Below are 22,608 nucleotides of genomic sequence, written 5' to 3'. Positions count from 1 at the left end.
GAACCATGATCCTTCCTTGGCTAGCGCTTGCAAGGCAGACACTTTATCTCTAGCACAACCTTGCCGGCCCCAAAAGAATATTCTTAATTAAGTTTTATATGAAAACTTCAAATTGTTGTTTTCTCATAGCAGAGAAACAAAACAATTTCCATATCCTTCTTTTAAAAGAAAGACTATTTTGATAGCAGTATCTCATGTGTTATCTGTGAAGTATGATCCAGATCAGACATGACCTGTGACAGCATTTCAGTGTAGTGAACAGTAGCAACTTCCATGAACAGCCACAAGTAGGTGATAAAGCACGGCACCAGCATTCTATGAAATTTTTCTTTCTAACACATGTTTCAGGCTTTACACCATCCTACCGAACCCATTTTCAGAATATTGAAAGGGCGGCGGGGGGATCTTACAAGTTATTTTAAAGGCCCTGAAGATAGCTCAATAGGCTGGAGCAAATGGTTTGCATGCAGGAGTGTCATGTTCACTCCCCAGCACCACATGTTCCCCCAGGGCCCTAAGTCACCCATTTACCTCTGGGTGTGGCCCATACAACAAACTAGAGTATTTTTTTTTTCTTTAAGTATTTTTCAGTAGATTTCAGTAGTACCTGATGAAATATCTGGCCACTCAAGTATGTGAACTTGGCTATTTTACTACTCAGTAAAACCCTTCTTTTTTTTTTTTTTTTTTAGAACCCTTTTCTAAAAAAAGCCACAGTAGGGGCCATCGAGATAGCATGGCAGTAGGGCACTTGCCTTGTACCAACCCAGGACACCAATGGTGGTTCTGTTCCTGCTATCCCATATGGTTCCCTGAGCCTGCTAGGGGCAATTTCTGAGCCAGAAGTAATCCCTGAGTGTTGATGAGTATGACCCAAAAACCAAAAACCAAAAAAAAAAAAAAAAAAGGAAGAAGAAGAAGCCACAGTACTTTGCATGTTTCTGAACAACAAAATAATCAAATTTTGCTCAGGAATCCCCAGATGGATTTGTTTTGGTGGTTTATTTCCTCCGTTTGGGCAATGAGTACCAATTTTTGCCATGTGATTCATGTTACAAACAGTTGACCATTGCAGCAGAGAAGAAAAGAGACTGAATCAGAGCATGCTGGAGGCAAAGAGAATAATTATGTGCTACCACGAAGTTTGAAAGAAAATGAAAGACTAAATTTAAACTCAGACTCTGAGTTTAGAATAGTGTAACTTATATGTCAATAGAGTTCCTAAGAGGGTTGAATGCCAAACTGAAAGTTCTAATGAGATGTCCTAAGTGAATAGAGTTAAGAGTGCCACGAAGATGCAAAGAATTCCACCCCAATAAGAATAAGGTAGGGAAGCACAGAGCCTCGGGAAATGTTTATGGTTCAGGAAATGAAAGTAAATGAGACTATTAGACTCATTTGAAAGTAAAAGAGACTATTAGAAATGGCAAGCCCCTTTGGATCCATAATATCCTAGGCTTCGGCTTAGGGACTGAATGAAAACAGGGAGCAAGTGTTACAGAAGACTGAACACCACAACAATGATGGATAAGAACCTCTAGAACCTAGAGACTCTATCCTAGACCCTGAGCTATAACCTGCACAGATACCAACATTACTAGCTACAGTGGCTTGATTTTCTCACACACAACCAAGAGGAAAATTTCCTGGCATCACAAAAAAGCCTTTGGAATGGGGTAATGAGTATATATGGAGCCAGGGGTTGATCCCATGATGGTATGCTTTAAGGATGGAGAAACCCTGAATCTCTCAGGCCAAATGAATTCCTTCTTCCCCAATGCTTACTGTGCCTATGCAAAAAAAAAAAGTGGGGGGAATGTCAAACCCTACCACTCTAGCACCCATACTTTTTCTTGTTTTGTTTTGATTTGTTAGTTTTTGACTTTCTTTTCCTTCTCTTTTTCTTCCACTTTTCTCTTTCTTTTTCACTCTTGTGGTTATTATTTAGAGATTTATTTTTATTTTTATTTGCCGGGTCCATTTTTTTTTTTCTTCCATTTTTCTTTCTTTTTTTTTTTTTTGGTTTTGGGCCACACCCAGCAGTGCTCAGGGGTTACTCCTGGCTGTCTGCTCAGAAATAGCTCCTGGCAGGCACGGGGGACCATATGGGACACTGGGATTTGAACCAACCATCTTTGGTCCTGGATGGGCTGCTTGCAAGGCAAACACTGCTGTGCTATCTCTCCGGGCCCCATTTTTCTTTCTTTTCTTTTTTTCTTTTTTTCTCTCTTCTTTCTTTTTTTGGTAGTTGTTACCAAATTTTTTTCTCCCCTTTTTCTTATCCTTTTTTATCTTCAATGACAGTGGAATGGATGCTCAATCTACAACAAGCTGTAAAATGGAGACCAGTTGGCCCGGAGAGATAGCACAGCGGCGTTTGCCTTGCAAGCAGCCGATCCAGGACCAAAGGTGGTTGGTTCAAATCCCGGTGTCCCATATGGTCCCCCGTGCCTGCCAGGAGCTATTTCTGAGCAGACAGCCAGGAGTAACCCCTGAGCACCGCTGGGTGTGACCCAAAAAACAAAAAAAACAAAAAAAAACAAAAAAAAAAAAACAAAATGGAGACCAGTTGCACTAGCATACTGGGGGGTAGAGGAGGGAGATATGGGATGCATACTGGGAACAGGGGTGGAGGGAGGACAGCACTGGTGGTGGGAATGCCCCTCATTCATTGTCACTATGTACCATAAATGATGCAGTAAAAGATTTGTAATGCACTTTGGTCACAATAAAAATTTAAAGAAGAAATAAAAAGAAAAAGAAATGGCAAGCCCCATCAGAGCAGGGAATTGTCTGCTTTATTCATTGTTGTAAACCTCATAGATACTCAGTAGGTTGTCTTTTAAATAAATGAAGAATTAGACAGTAAAACAATGGTATAAAGAAATGGCAATGGAAGAGTTTTAAAGAAAAGTCAATATGGTCTAATACTACAGAAGAGCAAAATGAAAACTAAAAAGTCTGTTCTAACCAACAATAAGAAATCTAAATCCAACCAACAACAACAAAAATAAATCTTTTAAGGGCCAGAAACTTTTTTTGGGGGGTGGGAGTTTAAAGGGTCACAACCAGCGGCGCTCATGAATTACTCCTGGCTCTATGCTCAGAAATCGCTCCTGGCAGGCATTGGGGGACCATAATTGGGATGCTAGAATTCAAACCACCAACCTTCCTGAATCAGCTGCATGCAAGGCAAACGCGTTACAGCTGTGCTATCTCTACCCTGCCTTTTTTTTTTTTTTTTGGGGGGGGGGGGTTCACACCCGGCAGCTCAGGGGTTATTCCTGGCTCCAGGCTCAGAAATCACTCCTGGCAGGCTCAGGGGACCATATGGGGCACCAGGATTTGAACCAATGACCTTCTGCATGAAAGGCAAACACCTTACCTTCATACTATCCCTCCGGCCCCTACCCCCGCCTTTTTTAAGGACCACTTTTTTGGGGGGCCACACCCATTTGATGCTCAGGGGCTACTCCTGGCTATGCGCTCAGAAGTCGCTCCTGGCTTGGGGGGACCAATGGGACGCCGGGGGATCGAACCGCGGTCCATCCTAAGCTAGCGCTTGCAAGGCAGACACCTTACCTCTAGCGCCACCTTCCCGACCCCTTAAGGACCATTTTAACACAAGCAAAATACTGCTGTACAACTCATCTAAAATGAAGTATGCTAGCATGTTAGATTAGATCCCACAATAAAATGCACATTCAAGACAATCATTCCACTCTTTGTCTATTATCCCTGACCTAAAAGGCTGTCAATAAACAAAATAATTAATTTTTAAAAAATATATGCATAAAACAAAGCAAAAAGGCTGTGTTCTTGCTCAGAACTAAAATAAAAAGTCTAACTGAAGAGCAGAAGAATGGGTCTTAAGTGGAAAACCTACAGCAGGGGTGAGAGTGGGGGTATAAATTGCGGAAGGAAACTCTAGGTCAATGGAGAGGGAGAAAAGTGCCTGTTCTGAGGCAGGCTGGGGCAAACAGACTAGGGACATTAGTGGAGGGAAGATGCTGGTGCAGAGACTAGTGTTAGAATATTGTACATCTAAAACTTAACACTGATGACCTTGTAATCTGTACTTCACATTGATTTAATTTTAAAAATTACTTAAACTTAAAAAAGAAAATATTATAACCTAACTTTGACATTTACTATCAAATCACAAAATCTGAAAATTATAGTTCTACTCCATTCAAGGCCAGTATAATTTATCTGACTCAGGAAGATGACTGAAAAGTCACAATCATATTTCCTAATTCCATGCTATCTATTTCTATTTCTTTGTCCTTGGCTTAGATACGTTCACTATGACATGCGTTGGGAAAAAAATGAAAATGGACGAGAAAAAAATACTCCTGCTCAGGGCTGATGCAATAGCACAGCAGGTAGGGCATTTGCCTTGCACACAGCCAACCAGGGTTCAATCCCTCGTTTTCCATATGATCCCCCATGCCTGCCAGGAGTGATTCCTGAGCACAGAGCCAAGAGTAACCCCTGAGCACCACCAGGTGGGATTTAAAATCAAACAAACCTCTGCCCCCCAAAAAGAAAGAAATCTCAGGGCCTGAGCAATAGCACAGTGGTAGGGCTTTTGCCTTGTATGCGGCTGCTCAAGTCAGATCTTGGTTTGATCCCCAGCGTCCCATATGGTCCCCCAAAGCCAAGAGCAATTTTTGAGCACAGAGCCAGGAATTAACCCTGAGTTTCACTGGGTATGGCCCCAAAAAAACCTAAAAAAAAAAAATAAGGAGGAAGGGAGGGGGGAGGGAGGGAGGGAGGGAGGGAGGGAGGGAGGAAGGAAGGAAGGAAGGAAGGAAGGAAGGAAGGAAGGAAGGAAGGAAGGAAGGAAGGAAGGAAGGAAGGAAGGAAGGAAGGAAGGGAGGGAGGGAGGGAGGGAGGGAGGAAGGAAGGAAGGAAGGAAGGAAGGAAGGAAGGAAGGAAGGAAGGAAGGAAGGAAGGAAGGAAGGAAGGAAGGAAGGAAGGAAGGAAGGAAGGAAGGAAGGAAGGAAGGAAGGAAGGAAGGGGGTTCAGGTGGACTCTCCTGAGTTGGCCTAGTGCAAGGCAAATGCCCTACTGCTGTGCTATCTCTCTAGCCCCTTAAATTTCCTATTCTTAAATTACTTCCTTCCAGAGGAGGAGGGGGTAGATATTACTTACTTCGTCTTCTTCTGAATCATCATCATCATCTTCTTCATCACTAAGAGGTGCAGGTAAAGGACCAATAATGTCTTCTTCCATATGATCAACTGATTCCTCCTCCTTTTTAAGGGGCACTGGAGGGCCAATTAATTCATCCGAAGAAGAATCAGAGCTATCTTCACTTCCACTGCTACTAGTATCCCTGAAAACAGAGAAACAAATTTTTTGTTTTGTTTTGGGGTCAGCCCTGCAAGTGCTCAGGGGTTGTTTCTGGTTCTGTGCTCTAGAATCACTGCTGGCAGGCTCAGAAGGACCATATGGGATGCTGAAGATCAAACCCAGGTTGGCCACATGCTCAGAAATTGCTCCTGGCAGGCACAGGAGACCATATAGGATGCCAGGATTCGAACCAATGACCTTCTGCACGAAAGGCAAACGCCTTACCTCCATGCTATCTCTCTGGCCCCGTGATGCATTATCTTTAAATTAATTTAATAAAAAATAAATAAGAAAAATAAATAAGATAAAAAAAGTCAAGCACCTGGAAGATGATTTAGCACTATCTCTCATCACATGGGAGCCTGAAGATGTTGGTTCAGTATCTTCATTTTGCATTCTTAATTCCTTCTCTCTGATCATTTCTTCTTCTTTTTCTCTTGCTTCTGAAATGATTTTTTAAAATATTTCCAACAATTAGACTTCAAAATTTATGTTTGATTTAAAAGACTGAAAATGAACATATACCCAGTAAGAGCAAAACTTATCAATCACAATGCCCAACACTGAGAAATAACTGAATTATTATGGATCAACAGTAAAATGCAGCCAATAAAAATTGTAATGGAAAACTTACAAACCTGGAGCCTAACTAACACATACATTAAGCAAAATGAGGATGTGAACAGGGGTCAAAGGACATATCTCAAAAGACTCAGGTGGAAACACAGGGTTCAATCCCCAGTACTTCATGATTCCCAGCACTATAAGGTAAACCCTCCCCAAAATATAGCATTGACTAATATATGAACCACATGGCACTATATAAATAGACATAGAAAGTATTGAAAGTAATCAAAATCATAATTTTAGTGGCTGGGGGCTGGAGCGACAGCACAGCAGGTAGGGCGTTTGCCTAGCACACGGCTGACACGGGTTCAATCCCCTAAGCCTACCAGGAGTAATTTCTGAGCATAGAGTAGAAGTAATCCCTGAGCATCACTGGATGTGGGCCAAAACAAACAAAAAACAAAAAAAAAAAACAAAAAAAAATTTAGGGGCTGATGAGGTCAGACCAAAGGTATAGTAGAGAGGGAATTTGCCTTGCAATATAGCCACCCCAGGTTTGATCACCTTGATCCCCCCCCCCAAGCACTGCCAGAAATGATTCATGAGTGCAGAGCCAGGAGTAACCCATGAGCTCTGCTAGCTGTATCCCAAAAACAAAAACAAAAAAAAAAAAAAATTAGGGCTGTAGTGGGTAGGGCATTTGTCTTGCATGAGGCCAACCCAGATTCAATCTGGGGCATTCCATACGGTCCCCCAATCCTACCAGGAGTGCAGACCCAAGAGTAAGCCCTTAACAATGATGGGTGGGGTAACAATAAAAACACAACAAACAAACTGTGGGTAATAAAACACCCAAAATTAAGGTTTTAACTAATTTCACTTCTTTTTCTTATGGGGGGTACCCAATGGTACTTACTACTCACTCTATGCTCTGTGATCACTCCTGGTAGTGCTTAAAGGGGACCATATGCAGTGTCAGGGATTAAACCAATGTCAGTCCTATGCAAAATGAGCACTTACCCATTATACTATCTCTCCAACCCCTGCTAATTTCACTACTGATACCCAAAGAAATTTATTCAGTTTTAATCGTGACTCACTGTGGGTATACATAATATTGTTTATTGGTTTCATACATGTACACTTAAAACCCAATTTTTTTTTCAAAACAGACATTGTAACATAAAAGCATTATCTAACTGGTATGCAACCAGTGCTCCATTTTCCAATGTCTTCTATACTCCCTTCAGGTTCCAAGCCTCAAGGCCTAACACTGGAAGGCTTGTAGATCTTGTTTCTACCATTCAGTCTTTAGCAACTTCTTGCACTCCAGCATCAGAACTACCACCTACCACCTTCTTTTGGGGAAAGAGGCAAAAGGAGGGTTGGGCCATACTTGGCAGCACTCACGGGGTTACTCCTGGCTCTGCACTCAGAAATACTCCTGGCAGAATCAGGGACCATATAGAATGCCAGGGACTGAAAGCCATATAGAATGCCTAGGTCAGCCACATGCAAAGTAAATGCCACCCCACTGTGCTATCCCACCAGCCCCCACCTACTTTTTGTTTTATTCTCGTAACCATAAATTCACAACTTTTGTTTTTGCTTTGGGGCCACATCTTGCTGTGCACAGGAGTAACTTTGGCTTTGCACTCAGGAATTACTCCTGGTAATCTTGGGAGACCATATGGGAAGCTGGTATCCAACCTGGGTCAGTTCTGTGCAAAGCAAATGATTTACCAGCTATGCTATCACTCTGGCCCCTAAATTCACCACTTGAAAATTTCTTAACTCTCCAAGTTGATTTTTGGTCTACATCCTACCAAAATCCTGAGAAAAGATCAACTACGTGGGCCCGGAGAGATAGCACAGTGGTGCTTGCCTTGCAAGCAGCCGATCCAGAACCTAAGGTGGTTGGTTCGAATCCCCGTGTTCCATATGGTCCCCCGTGCCTGCCAGGAGCTATTTCTGAGTGGACAGCCAGGAGTAACCCCTGAGCACTGCTGGGTGTGACCCAAACACCAAAAAAAAAAAAAAAAAAGATCAACTACGTTAGATTAATAACCAGTATTTACCTTGGGAAAAAAAAAAAACAAGAAAAGTCCAATCAGAGGCCCGAGAGATAGCACAGGGGGTAGGACATTTGTCTTGCATGCAATTAACTCAGATTCAATTCCTGGTATCCCATAAGGACCACCTCACCCCCCACCTCCTCGAGCCTGCCAGGAGTAACTTCTGAGTGTGCTGAGACAAATATAACCCCTGAGCACAGTTAGGTGTAGCACAAAAACAAAAAAAAAATAAGAAGAAAAGAAAAGTTCAATCATTTGAGGCTAACAGGATAGGACAGTGAATAGGGTACTTGCCTTGCGCTTGGGCCATACAGGTTCAATCCCCAGCACCCCAGATGGTCCCCCAAGTGCCGCCAGGAATAATTCTTGAGCACAGAGCTAAAAATAAGCTCTAAGCAATACCATGTGTGACCCCAAAACAAAAAAAAAAAAAAAATTATTTTTTTCAGGGGCCTGAGAAATAGCAGAGCGGGTATTGCCTTCTACAAAGCCCATCTGGGTTCCATCCCCAGCATCCCAAATGGGCCCCTGAATCCACCATGAATAATTTTTTTTTGGGGGGGGCCATACCCGGCAGTGCTCAGGGGTTACTCCTGGCTGTCTGCTCAGAAATAGCTCCTGGCAGGCACGGGGGACCATATGGGACACCAGAATTCGAACCAACCACCTTTGGTCCTGGATCGGCTGCTTGCAAGGCAAACGCCGCTGTGCTATCTCTCCGGGCCCCACCATGAATAATTTCTGAGGGCAGAGCCAGGAGGAACTCCTGACAACAGCCAAGTGTGCCCCCCCAAAAAAAAACAAACAAACAAGGGATTGGGAAAAAAGTACAGAGTAGTCTTATTGCCTTACATGCCACCTACCCGGGTTTGAACCTCAGAACCCCATATGGTTCTCTGTTCACCACCAGAAATGATCCTTGAGAGCAGAACCAGGAGTAAATCCTGAACATAGCCAAGTATGGTCCAAAAATAAACAAAAAATATGGGATGTAAATAATGCATAAATAATGGAAAATGAAAGGTCAGTTAGGTCAGAATACAAAGGGTAGGAGCTAGCCTTGTATATAGCAGTGAGGGTTTGATTTCTGGCACCCCCATGTCCCTCAAGCATGCCAGGTGGAATCCCCGAGTACGGTGTCATGAATAAGCCCTGAGTACTGATCCAATAGATCAATCGATAGAGATACATAGATAAATATATAAATAGATTGATTGAAAATATAATATATCGGGGCAGGAGAGATAGCACAACGGTAAGGCGTTTGCCTTAGGCACAGAAGGACAGTGGTTCAAATCCCGGCATCCCATGTGGTCCACCCAGCATGCCAGGAGCAATTTCTGAGCATGGAGCCAGGAGTAACTCCTGAGTACTTCCAGGTGTGACCCAAAAACCAAAAAAATAAATAAATTTAAAAAGAAAATATAATATATAATAGAAAATATATTAGAAAGATAAACAGGTAAATGATATATACATAATATATTAGACGGATGGATGAATGGACGGACGGATGCACGGATGGTCAGACAAATGGAAGAATAGACGGATAGACAGATGGAACAGATGGATGACTGTACAGGACAGGATAGTACAGGATGAATAAAGAACTCATCTTGCACATGGCCAACCTGGATTCTTTTTTTTTGTTGGTTTTTGGGTCACACCCAGCAGCACTCAGGGGTTACTCCTGGCTCTATGCTCAGAATTCACTCCTGGCAGCTCAAGGGACCATATGGGATGCTGGGATTTGAACCACCATCCTTCTGCATGCAAGGCAAATGCCTTACCTCCATGCTATCTCTCCGGCCCCCAACCTGAATTCTAATCCCAGTACCCCATATAGTCCCCTGAACTCTGTGATCTTTGAGCACAGAGTTAAGAATAAAACCCTGGGGCCGGGTAGGTGGCGCTGGAGGTAAGGTGTCTGCCTTGCAAGCGCTAGCCAAGGAAGGACCGCGGTTCGATCCCCCGGCGTCCCATATGGTCCCCCCAAGCCAGGGGCGATTTCTGAGCACATAGCCAGGAGTAACCCCTGAGCGTCAAATGGGTGTGGCCCAAAAACCAAAAAAAAAAAAAAAAGAATAAAACCCTAATCATGGTGTTTAAATAAAGATACTTAAAAAAATAGGGGCCGGGCGGTGGCGCTGGAGGTAAGGTGCCTGCCTTACCTGCGCTAGCCTAGGAGACGGACCGCGGTTCGATCCCCCGGCGTCCCATATGGTCCCCCAAGCCAGGAGCGACTTCTGAGCGCATAGCCAGGAGTAACCCCTGAGCGTTACCGGGTGTGACCCAAAAACCAAAAAAAAAAAAAAAAAAAAAAAAAAAAAAATAAGTAAGAGATGAAAAAAATGGAATAAAACCCTGAGTACCATCAGGTACAGCCCCTCCCCAAAATGTCCAAGGGACCAATAGATCAGTAGAATTTACAAACAGACAATCTGAGTTCTATCCCCACCATACATATGGTCCCTGGATTACCACCAACAGCAATCCCTGTGCAGTGCCAGGTGTGGCCCAAACCCTGAAAAAGGGAGGAAAATGCCCAAATTTAAACGCTATTAAAATAAGTTTTTGGTGGTTTTTTGTTGTTGTTGTTGTTTTGGTTTTTGGGCCACACCCGGCAGCACTTAGGAGTTATTCCTTGCTCTGAGCTCAGATATCATTCCTGGAAGGATCAGGTGAGCCAGGGATTGTAACCAGGTCCATCCCAGTCAGCTGTATGCAAGGCAAACGCCCTACTGCCCTACCACTGTGCTATCTCTCTAGCTCCCTAAAGGCATTTATTAATTGAAAACACACCCTATGTTAATGCTAGAGTATTAAGAATCAGGAACAAGGTGATTACCAGCAAAAGTCAACACTAAAATAGTATTTTTCATTTTGAATATAGAAGATAGAATCCAGGGGTGAGAGGAGTTTACCAAAAAATCGACAAATCAGGACCCGGAGAGATAGCACAGCGGTGCTTTGCCTTGCAAGCAGCCGATCCAGAACCCAAGGTGGTTGGTTCGAATCCCCGTGTCCCATATGGTCCCCCGTGCCTGCCAGGAGCTATTTCTGAGCAGACAGCCAGGAGTAACCCGAGCACCGCCGGGTGTGACCCAAAAATAAAACAAAACAAAACAAAAAAAATCGACAAATCATCTTAATTGATTCATCCAAAAGCACCACCAGGTTCTGCAGTAATTTTTCAAAACTGAATTAAAAATATAATCAAAACCAGGTCAGCTACATTTAAAGTAAATGCCTTACCCTCTGTTTTATCATTCTGGCCCATGTTACTAAATTTTTAGATGTGACAATATGTTAGTTAAAATTTTTTAAGTATGGGGCCAGAGAGATAGCATGGAGGTAAGACCTTTGCCTTTCATGCAGGAGGTCATCGGTTAGAATCCCGGCGCCCCATATGGTCCCCCGTGCCTGCCAGGAGCAATTTCTGAGCCTGGAGCCAGAAATAACCCCTGAGCACTGCCGGGTGTGACCCAAAAATCACAAAAAAAAAAAAAAAATTGTTTAAGTAAAAAAACAGGGGGGGGGGGGAGGCTGGAGAGATAGCACAGGGCGTCTGCCTTGCAAGCAGTCGACCCAGGACCTAAGGTGGTTGGTTCGAATCCTGGTGTCCCATATGGTCCCCCGTGCATGCCAGGACCTATTTCTGAGCAGATAGCCAGGAGTAACCCCTCAGCACCTCCGGGTGTGGCCCAAAAACCAAAAAAGCAAACAAAAAAAAACAGGGCCCGGAGAGATAGCACAGCGGTGTTTGCCTTGCAAGCAGCCGATCCAGGACCAAAGGTAGTTGGTTCGAATCCTGGTGTCCCATATGGTCCCCCGTGCCTGCCAAGAGCTATTTCTTTATTTTTTTGGTTTTTGGGCCACACCCGGCAATGCTCAGGGGTTACTCCTGGCTATCTGCTCAGAAATAGCTCCTGGCAGGCACGGGGGACCATATGGGACACCGGGATTCGAACCAACCACCTTGGGTCCTGGATCAGCTGCTTGCAAGGCAAACGCCGCTGTGCTATCTCTCCGGTCCCACAAGAGCTATTTCTGAGCAGACAGCCAGGAGTAACCCCTGAGAAACGCCAGGTGTGGCCCAAAAACCAAAAAAAAATAAATAAAAATTTTAAGTGATCTGGGTGTGCTGGGAGCCTTGATAGGCCCCCAGCCGTCCCCTCTTCTGCCCCCAGCCTCCAGGCCTTCCCTGGGTGCCAGCCCAGGTGGCCAGACAAGGTGAGTGTCAGGTGGTCCCTCCTGAATGGGATCCCAAACTTTCCCCACCCTTCCCCAAGCACCTGGGTGGGAAGGGCACAGGGTGGAGGGCGGGCAGATTCTGGCTTCTGGCACTCTACGGAACCCTTTCTTGATCTGGAGGCTAGCTCTAGTTGGCATGGGGTTTGGGGAGACCCCATGTCGAAGGCCCTCTCCCTAACTTAATAGGCCCCAGCTGTGCCTCTTCTGCCCCCGGCCTCAGGGCCTTCCCTGGGTGCCACCAGAAATGGTGAATCCTAAATTGGGGTGTGTTGAGATTTGCTCGGTTGCACTAAGGTTGTCTCTGGCAATTTCTTACCAGTTTACATGTTCAAAACCGCACGGGGGCGCACAGTATATATTAAGAGTATTCCCTATCCTTAAGTTATGTTTTACATATGCAGAATGTCCATTTTGTATTCTGCCCATTCGCACACCCCTACAAAGCTCATTTTTACTCCTTAACTGTCTCACCCCCCAATCATCAGTAACCCACATTACTCTTTTAACTTCAGTACTGTACAATCCTAATTATAGACCAAAGCCGTACATTGTATCTAACAACCCTCAACTATTTCAAAAGACATAAAATGGACACGTATGTCTTTTGAATATTTTATGTTTTTTTCTCTGACATCTATAAGTCTTACTAAATATTCTCTTATACAGTGGCGATTCTAACCACTTTTTATCTTTTCTTCTCTTTGTGAGCTGTTCAGTAAGAAATTTTGGTGAAAGAGTCCCTCAGTTTAATGCTTATGATTGAACCATGTCATGGGGATTGTTGGACTTGTTCTTATGGCCCCCATATGAGCCGATAACGCCACGTGGCATTGTTCCTTGTTTGCATAGGCACATAAAAATGGGAAAATACTATACAAATATGATCTTATCGAATAGAGATTGAAACACACAAATTTTGTAGTGCAACGGGACCTTACACCTGAACATTGACATAATGACTTGGCATAGGCCTCAGAAGAATGGGCATTCTCCATTCACCCCTGAACCAGGGAAGCCATCCACAAAATATCCAAGTTTGTCTATAACATCACCTGGAAGCAATCCTCTACCAGGGAAGACCCTACAGCTGTTCTGACATCGACCTGCTCAAAAGAGACTTCCCTTAACACTGAGAAGACTTAACAACAATGACCTGCTTACAGAACAGGGATCTCTGCATTGTGAGGTGAAACTAGAGGACACTCCACATCCTGACTTCAATGTAGAATATGAAGATTCCAGAATCTTTTTTTTTCTTTAAAGAATTTTTTAATTTTAGCCCTTGTGTTTACAAATTTTATACATGTTTGTTTTGTTTTGTTTTGTTGGGAGATTCCAGGATCTTTAATACAGAAACATGATACCAACAACAGAGACTGTGAAAAATAAATTGTGTTGGCACTACAGACAATATCTTGGATTGGACAAACTAGCTTGCCTGGAGCCTAGAATTGGTTTTATGCCAGGAAACTTCAGGGGTAGGGTCTCCTTGTATTTAGGCCAAGGTTTTTCCTTTCCATGTCCCCCATATTTTGATGGGCCTATGCAAACAATAATTGCCACTCTAATACCGTTTTTACTGTGCTCCTTTGACTCAAATCCTTAAAAAAAAAAACCCACTTAAACTTTTGAGGTTAACTTAAATATGCATGTGCATGGAGATGTAAAAAAAAAAAAATACTATGCCTTTAATGTTTAAGGAGTTACATAAGTTTTATGGCTTTAGATTGCTTTGTGGGCTGCTAAGAAATATTATAATGTATTACAATCTGGGGACTTGAGGGACAAAGTAATTGTACATGGGTTCTGTTTTATTTATCTTTTTTTTTTTTTTTTTTTTTTTTTTTTGTGGTTTTTGGGTCACACCCGGCAGTGCTCAGGGGTTACTCCTGGCTCCATGCTCAGAAATTGCTCCTGGCAGGCACGGGGGACCATATGGGACGCTGGGATTCGAACCGATGACCTCTTGCATGAAAGGCAAACGCCTTACCTCCATGCTATCTCTCCAGCCCTGTTTTATTTATCTTAATGTTCTTTGGCTGTAAGTTCAAAGTTAAGATATCAGCAAGGAAAAAAAATTTAAAAAATTTAAAAAACTTAAAAAAAAATAAAAGATATCAGCAAGGGGACTTCTGAGAATTCTGTTTATGGGTGATTGTCCTTCCACTGTAACTTTACCTTGTCCTCTTTCTTTGCATCTTTGTTCTCATAATTAAAAATTTAAAAAAAAATGTTATCAAAGTGTCTGTCCATTTCTTCTCCCCATTTTTTGATGGGATTAGATGTTTTTTTCTTGTAAATTTCTGTCAGTGCCTTGTATATTTTGGAGATAAGCCCCTTATCTGATGGGTATTAGGTGAATAGTTTCTCCCACTCAGTGGGTGGCTCTTGTACCCTGGGCGCTATTTCTTTTGAGGTGCAGAAGCTTCTCAGTTTAATATATTCCCATCTGTTAATCTCTGCATTCACTTGCTTGGAGAGTACAGTTTCCTCTTTGAAGATGCCTTTAGTCTTAATGTCCTGGAGTGTTTTACCTATGTGTTGTTCTATATATCTTATGGGTTTGGGTCTGATATCGAGGTCTTTCATCCATTTAGATTTAACCTTCGTACATGATGTTAGCTGGGGGGTCTAAGTTCAATTTTTTTTTTTTTTTTTGGTTTTTGGGCCATACCCGGTGATGCTCAGGGGTTACTCCTGGCTATGCACTCAGAAGTCGCTCCTGGCTTGGGGGACCATATGGGACACCGGGAGATCGAACCGTGGTCCATCCAAGGCTAGCACAGGCAAGGAAGGCACCTTACCTCTAGCGCCACCGCCTGGCCCCCTAAGTTCAATTTTTTGTAAGTGCCTAGCCAGTTGTGCCAACACCACTTGTTGAAGAGGCTTTCTTTTGCTCCATTTAGGATTTCTTGCTCCTTTATCAAAAATTAGGTGACATGAAAAAATGCTCCACATCACTAATCATCAGGAAGATGCAAATCAAAACAACTATGAGGTACCACCTCACACCCCAGAGATTGGCACACATCACAAAGAATGAGAACAAGCAGTGTTGGCGGGGATGTGGAGAGAAAGAACTCTTATCCACTGCTGGTGGAATGCCATCTAGTTCAACCTTTATGGAAAGCAATATGGAGATTCCTCCAAAAACTGGAAATCGAGCTCCCATACGACCCAGCTATACCACTCCTAGGAATATACCCTAGGAACATAAAAATACAATACAAAAATCCCTTCCTTACACCTATATTCATTTCAGCACTATTTACCATAGCAAGACTCTGGAAACAGCCAAGATACCCTTCAACACATGAATGGCTAAAGAAACTGTGGTGCATATACACAATGGAATATTATGCAGCCATCAGGAGAGATGAAGTCATGAAATTTTCCTATACATGGATGTACATGGAATCTATTATGCTGAGTGAAATAAGTCAGAGAGAGAGAGAAAGACGCAGAATGGTCTCACTCATCTATGGGTTTTAAGAAAAATGAAAGACATTCTTGCAATAATAACTTTCAGACACAAAAGAGAAAAGAACTGGAAGCTACAGCTCACCTCATGAAGCTCACCACAAACAGGGATGAGTTTAGAGAAATAACTACGTTTTGAACTATCCTAATAATGAGAATGTACGAGAGAAATAGAAAGCCTGTCTAGAGTACAGGCGGGGGTTGGGTGGGGAGGAGAGAGATTTGGGACATTGGTGGTGGGAATGTTGCACTGGTAATGGGCGGTGTTCTTTCCATGACTAAAACCCAAACACAATCATGTATGTAATAAAGTTTAAATAAAAAAAAAAGAACTTAAAAAGTAAAGTTGGGGAAATATTTATTAAAGGAAGATTAGAAGCTATATTTCTGCTTCTATACCTCTAACCTATAAACAAAATAAAAGGGTACTTCATTGAGATCACCAAAAAAAAAAATTTTTTTAAGTGATCCATCCTAAAGGTACATAAAAATTCACGGTGGTTCAAAGCAATAGTACAGGGGCCGGAGAAATAGCATGGAGGTAAGGTGTTTGCCTTTCATTCTAATCCCAGCATCCCATATGGTCCCCCATGCCTGCCAGGGGCAATTTCTGAGCCTAGAGCCCTGAGCGCTGCTGGGTGTGACCAAAAAAACAAAACAAAACAAAACAAAAAAAATAAAAATAAAAGAGCAAAGCAATAGTACAGCAGCAGATAGGGCATTTGCCTTGCACACCGCTAAGCCAGGTTTAATCCTTGGAATCCCAAGAACCTCTAGGAGTATTTCCTGAGTGCACAGCCAGGAGTTAAGCCCTGAGCACCACCTAAAAAGAAAAAATAATTTTGAGGGGGCTACACCAGATGACACTCACTCCTGGCTTTAAGCTCAGAAATCACTCCTGGCAGGCTCGAGGGACCATACAGGATGCTGGGATTCGAACCACTGTCCTTCCACATGTAAGGCAAACGCCCTACCTCCATGCTATCTCTCTGGTCCAGAAAAATTTTTTTAATTCCAGAAACTTATGCCCCACCCACCCAATATTATGAGCTAGGGTCCCAGCACAGCATAGAATCATGTACCCAATCACTCAAATGTGGGCTGGAATGATAGCATAGCAAGTAAGCATTTGCTTTGTATGAGGCTGAGCTTTGATCCAACTTCAATCCCTGGTATCCCATATGGTCCCCTGAGCATCCCTAGGGGTAATTCCTGAGCATAGAGCCAGGAATAGTACTCCCTGAGCACAGCCAGGGTTGTGGTCCAAAACAAACAAAAAAAGTCCAACTCTTAAAATCCACACCAACAGATTGAGTTCTCACACCTGAGAATTGCTAGGAAGAAACCCTAAATAAATAAATGAATGAATGAATGAATGAATGAATGATAAATAGATAGATAAATGCCAGAAGGGTGATGCAAGCGGGAAGGCATCTGCCTTGCCTGTGCTTGCCTAGGATGGACCACAGTTCGATCTCACAGCATCCTATATGGTTTCCCAAGCCAGGAGCAATTTCTGAGCGCATAGCCAGGAGTAATCCCTGAGTGTCACCCGGTGTAGCCCAAAAAAATATATAAACTGAGAGGAAAAGTGAAGTACCATTAGCCACAATTTGTTATAATAAATGTACATGGAAGCAGTTGTACATCTATATGTGAAGGTTCCATAATAATGAAATTTTTTAAGTCATTATATAAATAACTGCTTTTGTTGTTGTTGTTGTTGTTGTTGTTTTGGGTCACTCCCGGCAGCGCTCAGGGGTTACTCCTGGCTCTACATTCCAAAACAACTCGTGGCAGGCTCGAGAGACCATATGGGATGCCACGATTCAAACCACCGTCCTTCTGCATGCAAGGCAAATGCCCTGCCTCCATGCTATCTCTCTAGCCCCAAATAACTGCCTTTTATCCACAAAGAATTGTCACGCTTCCCAAAACACTTTAAATCAAGCTCAATTCCCAAGTATAAGATAGTATTGCCTATAATGTATTTATTCTTCTTTTTTTTTTTTTTTTAAGTTTTCTAGGCCAACCTGGCGGTGCTCAGGGGTTACTCCTAGCTCTGAGCTCAGAAATCGCTCTTGGCAGACTCTAGGGACCATATGGGACACTGAGAATCGAACCCCAGTCCATCCCAGGTAGGCCACGTGAAAGGCCAATGCCCTACTGCTGTGCTATGGCTCCATCCCCTGATGTATCACTTTTTTTTTTTTTTTTTTTTGGTTTTTGGACCACACCCGGTAACGCTCAGGGGTTACTCCTGGCTATGCGCTCAGAAGTTGCTCCTGGCTTGGGGGACCATATGGGACACCGGGGGATCGAACCGCGGTCCGTCCAAGGCTAGCGCAGGCAAGGCAGGCACCTTACCTCTTGCGCCACCGCCCGGCCCCTGATGTATCACTTTTAAACCAACAATGGCATCTATTTCTAATGTGAGAATAATTTGAAGCAGATTCAAAGAAGCCAGTCACCTTCCAAAACACAGAGGTGTTCTCAAACCACCTGGTATCAGACCAGAGTCTGAGAAGTAAGGACTTCATTAAATGCCTAATGTAATTATTAGTGCAGAGATTCAACAGCAGCAGCTACAGTCACTGTGTGTCTCAATTTTCTATACTGTCTGGGTCAACAGTCAGTGGTGGACACAGCTCTGAGAGCCACCTCTCGCCCAGCCTTCCAAATAGTGGTTCCGCTGTAAGCAGGAAAGAAAAAAATGAAATGAGAATCAGTTAAAGATGGGATGAGGAGTAATACAAAAACTACTATTCTTTTTTTTTTTTTTTTTTTTGCCGAGGGACCGAACCCTGGCTCATCTTAGGTTAGCGCATGCAAGGCAAACACCCTACCACTTATGCCACTACTCCAGCCCCAGAAACTGCTATTCTGAGTCTTAACAATTTAGACACTTATTTGTTTATAGCAACATTTTTATAAGATCTTTATGCTCAGGGACAAGAGCGGTAGGACGTTTACCTTGCACACGGCTGACCCAGGACAGACCATGGTTCGATCCCCTGGCCCATATGGTCCCCCAAGCAAAGAGCGATTTCTTAACATATAGCCAGGAGTAATCTCTGAGTGTTGCCGGGTGTGGCCCAAATAAAAACAAACAAACAAAATTTATGCTCAAATCTTCTTATCCAATTTATATTCAATTTTACCATGTAAAAAATGAAAAGGGGTCAGAGAGGTAGCTCAGGTGGGCTTAAGGATATGGTTCCTGAGTAGCACCAAGAATGAGAGTCTAGTGTCAAGTCAGGAGTAATCCCTGAGCACCACTATATGCAGCAAAGAGAAAAACAATTGGGGGGGGGGGGGTTTGGGGGATGGAGAAATAGTACAGCAGATAGGGCACTTGCCTTGTTTGTGGTTGACCTTGGTTAGATCCCTAGCGTCCAATATGGTCCCTCAAGCATGACCAGAAGAGGTTCCTGAGAGCAGAGCCAGGAGTAATCTCTGAGCATAACTAGGTGTGGTATAAATAACCCACCAAATTAAAAAATTTTTTTTTATTTTCAACCTCTACTTCCCCAAAGCAGCAACACATGTGGTTTAACAATGTTGAATTCTCAATCCGATAGTAATTAGCAATGTACTTGCATAAGATGTATACAGTATTTAAGCCAAAAAGGAACAGAAAACTGAGCTACTTACCTAGTGTTTTTCGACTTCTTTCCACAGCAGTTCTTCGAGTTTGTTCGAACATTGCCTCCAAATCAAAAGTTCGAGCTTTTTTTCCTAAAATAGCAATAAGCAGCAAACTGTGATCTTCTTGCACCAAGCTGGACAAACTTGAGGTACAGAATACATACTGACTAGCCAGCTGCCATCAAGTAGACTAAAGATTACTATAGAAATCAAGGAAGTGTGAACTTAAGAAGTTAACTATAAATGAGTCAACTTTTCTGTTTTCAGAAATTCACCTGGGGTGGACAGAGAGATAGCACAGCGTTTACCTTGCAAGCTGCCCACCCGGGTGGGACCAGGTTCGATTCCCGGCATCTCATATGGTCCCCCAGCCTGCCAGGGAGGATTTCTGAATGCAGAGCTAGGAGCAACCCCTGAGCGCTGCTGGGTGTGACTCCAAAACCAATCAATCAATCGATGAATAAGTTTTTTCCGGGGCCGGAGAGATAGCATGGAGGTAAGGCGTTTGCCTCTCATGCAGGAGGTCATCGGTTCGAATCCCGGCGTCCCATATATGGTCCTCCCGTGCCTGCCAGGAGCAATTTCTGAGCCTGGAGCCAGGAATAACCCCTGAGCACTGCCGGGTGTGACCCAAAAACCACAAAAAAAAAAAAAAAAAAAAAAAAAAAAAAAGAATAAGTTTTTTCCCCAAACACCAATAAAGTTTTTGTTTTTTGTTTTTTAAAGAAATTCACCTAGATTCTACAGCTTGAAACTCTACACTGGTGAGGAAGCTAAAAAAGCTATAAAACGTTCATTTCAAGCAAAAGTACTCTGCAAAGGTACCAGAATCTGACCCGTGTACCCACTGTACTACCTCTCAGACCTGGCTCTTTTTTGGGGAGTGGGGCACACTGGAGAAGCTCAGAGGGTTACAGCTGGCTCTGCTCTAAGGAATCACACCTGGCAAGACTCGAGAGTTCCTGTCGGATGCCCGGGATCGAACCGGGTCAAGGGTATGCAAAGCAAACAAGCGCCCTACCCACGGTGCTATCACTCCACACCCCCACCCCCCAGCATTTCTTTTTAAGGGGCAGCAATAGTTGCACAAGGTGACTACATCTCAAGACTTCTTTGTGTTCTTCTTTGTGTTGAGGAGTCATGCATGGCCTTGCAGAGAAGAGACATTGATGCTGAGGAGAGGAAGGCCTGGAATCAACACGGACTAGATCATAATCGTGACTTCACTTCCTGGCCATTTGCAGCCCAAAGGCTGGTCTCGCAGCAAAGAGCAGCCAGTGATTACCAGTGCTCAGGGGGACCAACATCCACACAGACACACTCCCCAGGTACTGAGCAGATCCCAATGCGGTCTTTCTTTCCTTCGCCAAGGCTGCCCTAAGAACCCTGGCAGGCGGTGCCAATGGAGAGGGGACGGGCGCAGCCGGTGCAGAAACTGCAAGCAATGTCCAAGCGCTAAAGGGAAGGGGGCTTGGCACAAGGGAAAGCGAGGGCAGAGGTGACAGCTCGGCCTCCCCTTCCCCAACCCTCCCCTGCCCCGGCAGCTCTGCCTGCAACAGAGCACGGCGCTAATCGAGAGCACGCAACTCACCGAAACCCGTAAAGCCCATGGTGACCGCTAGCTGCGGGTCCGGTGCCGATGGGTCAGCGCCTGTCATGGGGGCAAGAGGAGAAGAGAGTGAAGACCTCGTTAGGACGGCCCTCCCGGCCCTCCCAGCACGGGCTCGCACCATGGAACACACCTTCGCTGGGCCCCGGGCGCTCCATGGCCGGTCCCGGCAGCACGAGCCAAAGCACGACCCAAACTGCCGCCGAACACTCGCGGCAAATAGAACCGGAAGTGTCGCGGCAGAACGTCCGCCGAGCTGCCGGCTCCAAGAGCGCCAACCGCGCGGCGGGAGCTCGGCCCGCGGGCGTCACAGCGCCACCGCAGGCCGTAGGGAGAATTGCGCCCCAGGGGCCGCCTGCTTGATGACTGAAAGAGTTATCATCTATCAGCCGGGCCTGGTTGGAACCCCCTTTGCCTTTTTTCATCTCCCACATGGCCCTTCGCGTTCACAGGTCTATGGAGAACCTTACGGAGTCCCTTTTTTGCTTCTCGTCCTCCGCTTCTCCAACGGGTGGGCATATTTTAGGGAAGAAACTTAACCTTCCGACTAACTAAAAACAAAGTCAAAAAGGAAAAAAGGGGTGGGGGAAGAGCTGACTTAGGGCTAGCCTTGCACAGAAGCCAACCCCCCTGATAAATCCCTGGCAACCTCTCTAGTCCCCAGAGTCTGAATACAAAACCAGAAATAAGCCCTGAGCATCACCAAGTGTGGCCTAAAATTTAAAAAAAATAAATAGAACAAAACAAAAAATTGAGCTGAAATAGCATTAGGAGAAATGGAGCTAAAGCTCATACCCTGGGCCAAATTGTGCTAGATTAGAGCAAAGAATTCCCAAAAGCATTTTATGCATATATTGTATTTCACTTTCTTAAGTTATAGTTTTGTTATGACATGACTCCTTATACTAAAAACTTTTTTTTTTTTTTTTTTTGGTTTTGGGTTTTTGGGCCACACCCGGAGGCTCTCAGGGGTTACTCCTGGCTATCTGCTCAGAAATAACTCCTGACTGGCACAAGGGGGGCAATATGGGATGCCAGGATTCAAACCACCTTTGGTCCTAGGTTGGCCACCTGCAAGATAAACGCCCTACCACTGTGCTATCTCGCTGACCCGATATTTCTGATTTCTAGCAAACCAATGTGTAATACACATTAATGCAGAAATAAATGTAGGTTACTAATTAATCCCTCTACTACTTCCTTAGATCCTAAATGATAATGACCAAATTTGGTCTCTCCTTTGTTCTTAGAATAAGATTCAAATAAGGTCCTAACATGATAGGGCCTGTGTGATAGTATGGGAGTGGGAAAGGGGCACTTGCCTTTCATATAGCTGTCCCAGGTTCATTCCACGCCCTCCTCATTCCATCTGGTTCCTCCCACCTCCACCCCAGGAAAAATTATTATGTCCCAGGCTGGTAAGGATGGAAGCACTCAGCATAGACTAAGTTAGGAATTCTTTATTAGCCACAGGCTATTGCACTTCACACAACGGTAAGCAATGTGCAGCCCTGACCGCAGTTCTTCCAATCCCTTTAATGTATGGGGTAAATCCTCCCAATGAAGATATGCACAAGTAGATATGGTTACAGTAACAAGATCAATAAGCAGCTAGTT

The 22,608-nt window shown here is 44.0% G+C and overlaps 1 protein-coding gene across 1 annotated transcript in view; it reads right to left on the bottom strand.

Moving 5' to 3' along the window:
* WDR70 (WD repeat domain 70) overlaps positions 1 to 21,200 on the bottom strand; it is a 282,711-nt gene extending 261,511 nt beyond the window's left edge. The window contains 5 exon segments of the mRNA XM_049767710.1: positions 5,158 to 5,341; positions 5,681 to 5,801; positions 19,389 to 19,472; positions 20,974 to 21,039; positions 21,125 to 21,200. Of these exon segments, the coding sequence (XP_049623667.1) occupies positions 5,158 to 5,341; positions 5,681 to 5,801; positions 19,389 to 19,472; positions 20,974 to 21,039; positions 21,125 to 21,149 (480 nt within the window). The 5' untranslated portion in view covers positions 21,150 to 21,200.
* Positions 21,201 to 22,608: the final 1,408 nt, after the last annotated feature.

This window comes from Suncus etruscus, chromosome 2, assembly GCF_024139225.1.
Source record: "Suncus etruscus isolate mSunEtr1 chromosome 2, mSunEtr1.pri.cur, whole genome shotgun sequence".
Lineage (NCBI taxonomy): Eukaryota > Metazoa > Chordata > Mammalia > Eulipotyphla > Soricidae > Suncus > Suncus etruscus.
The sequence above is the reverse complement of the archived record's forward strand: the minus strand, read 5'-3'. Positions and strand labels throughout refer to the sequence as shown.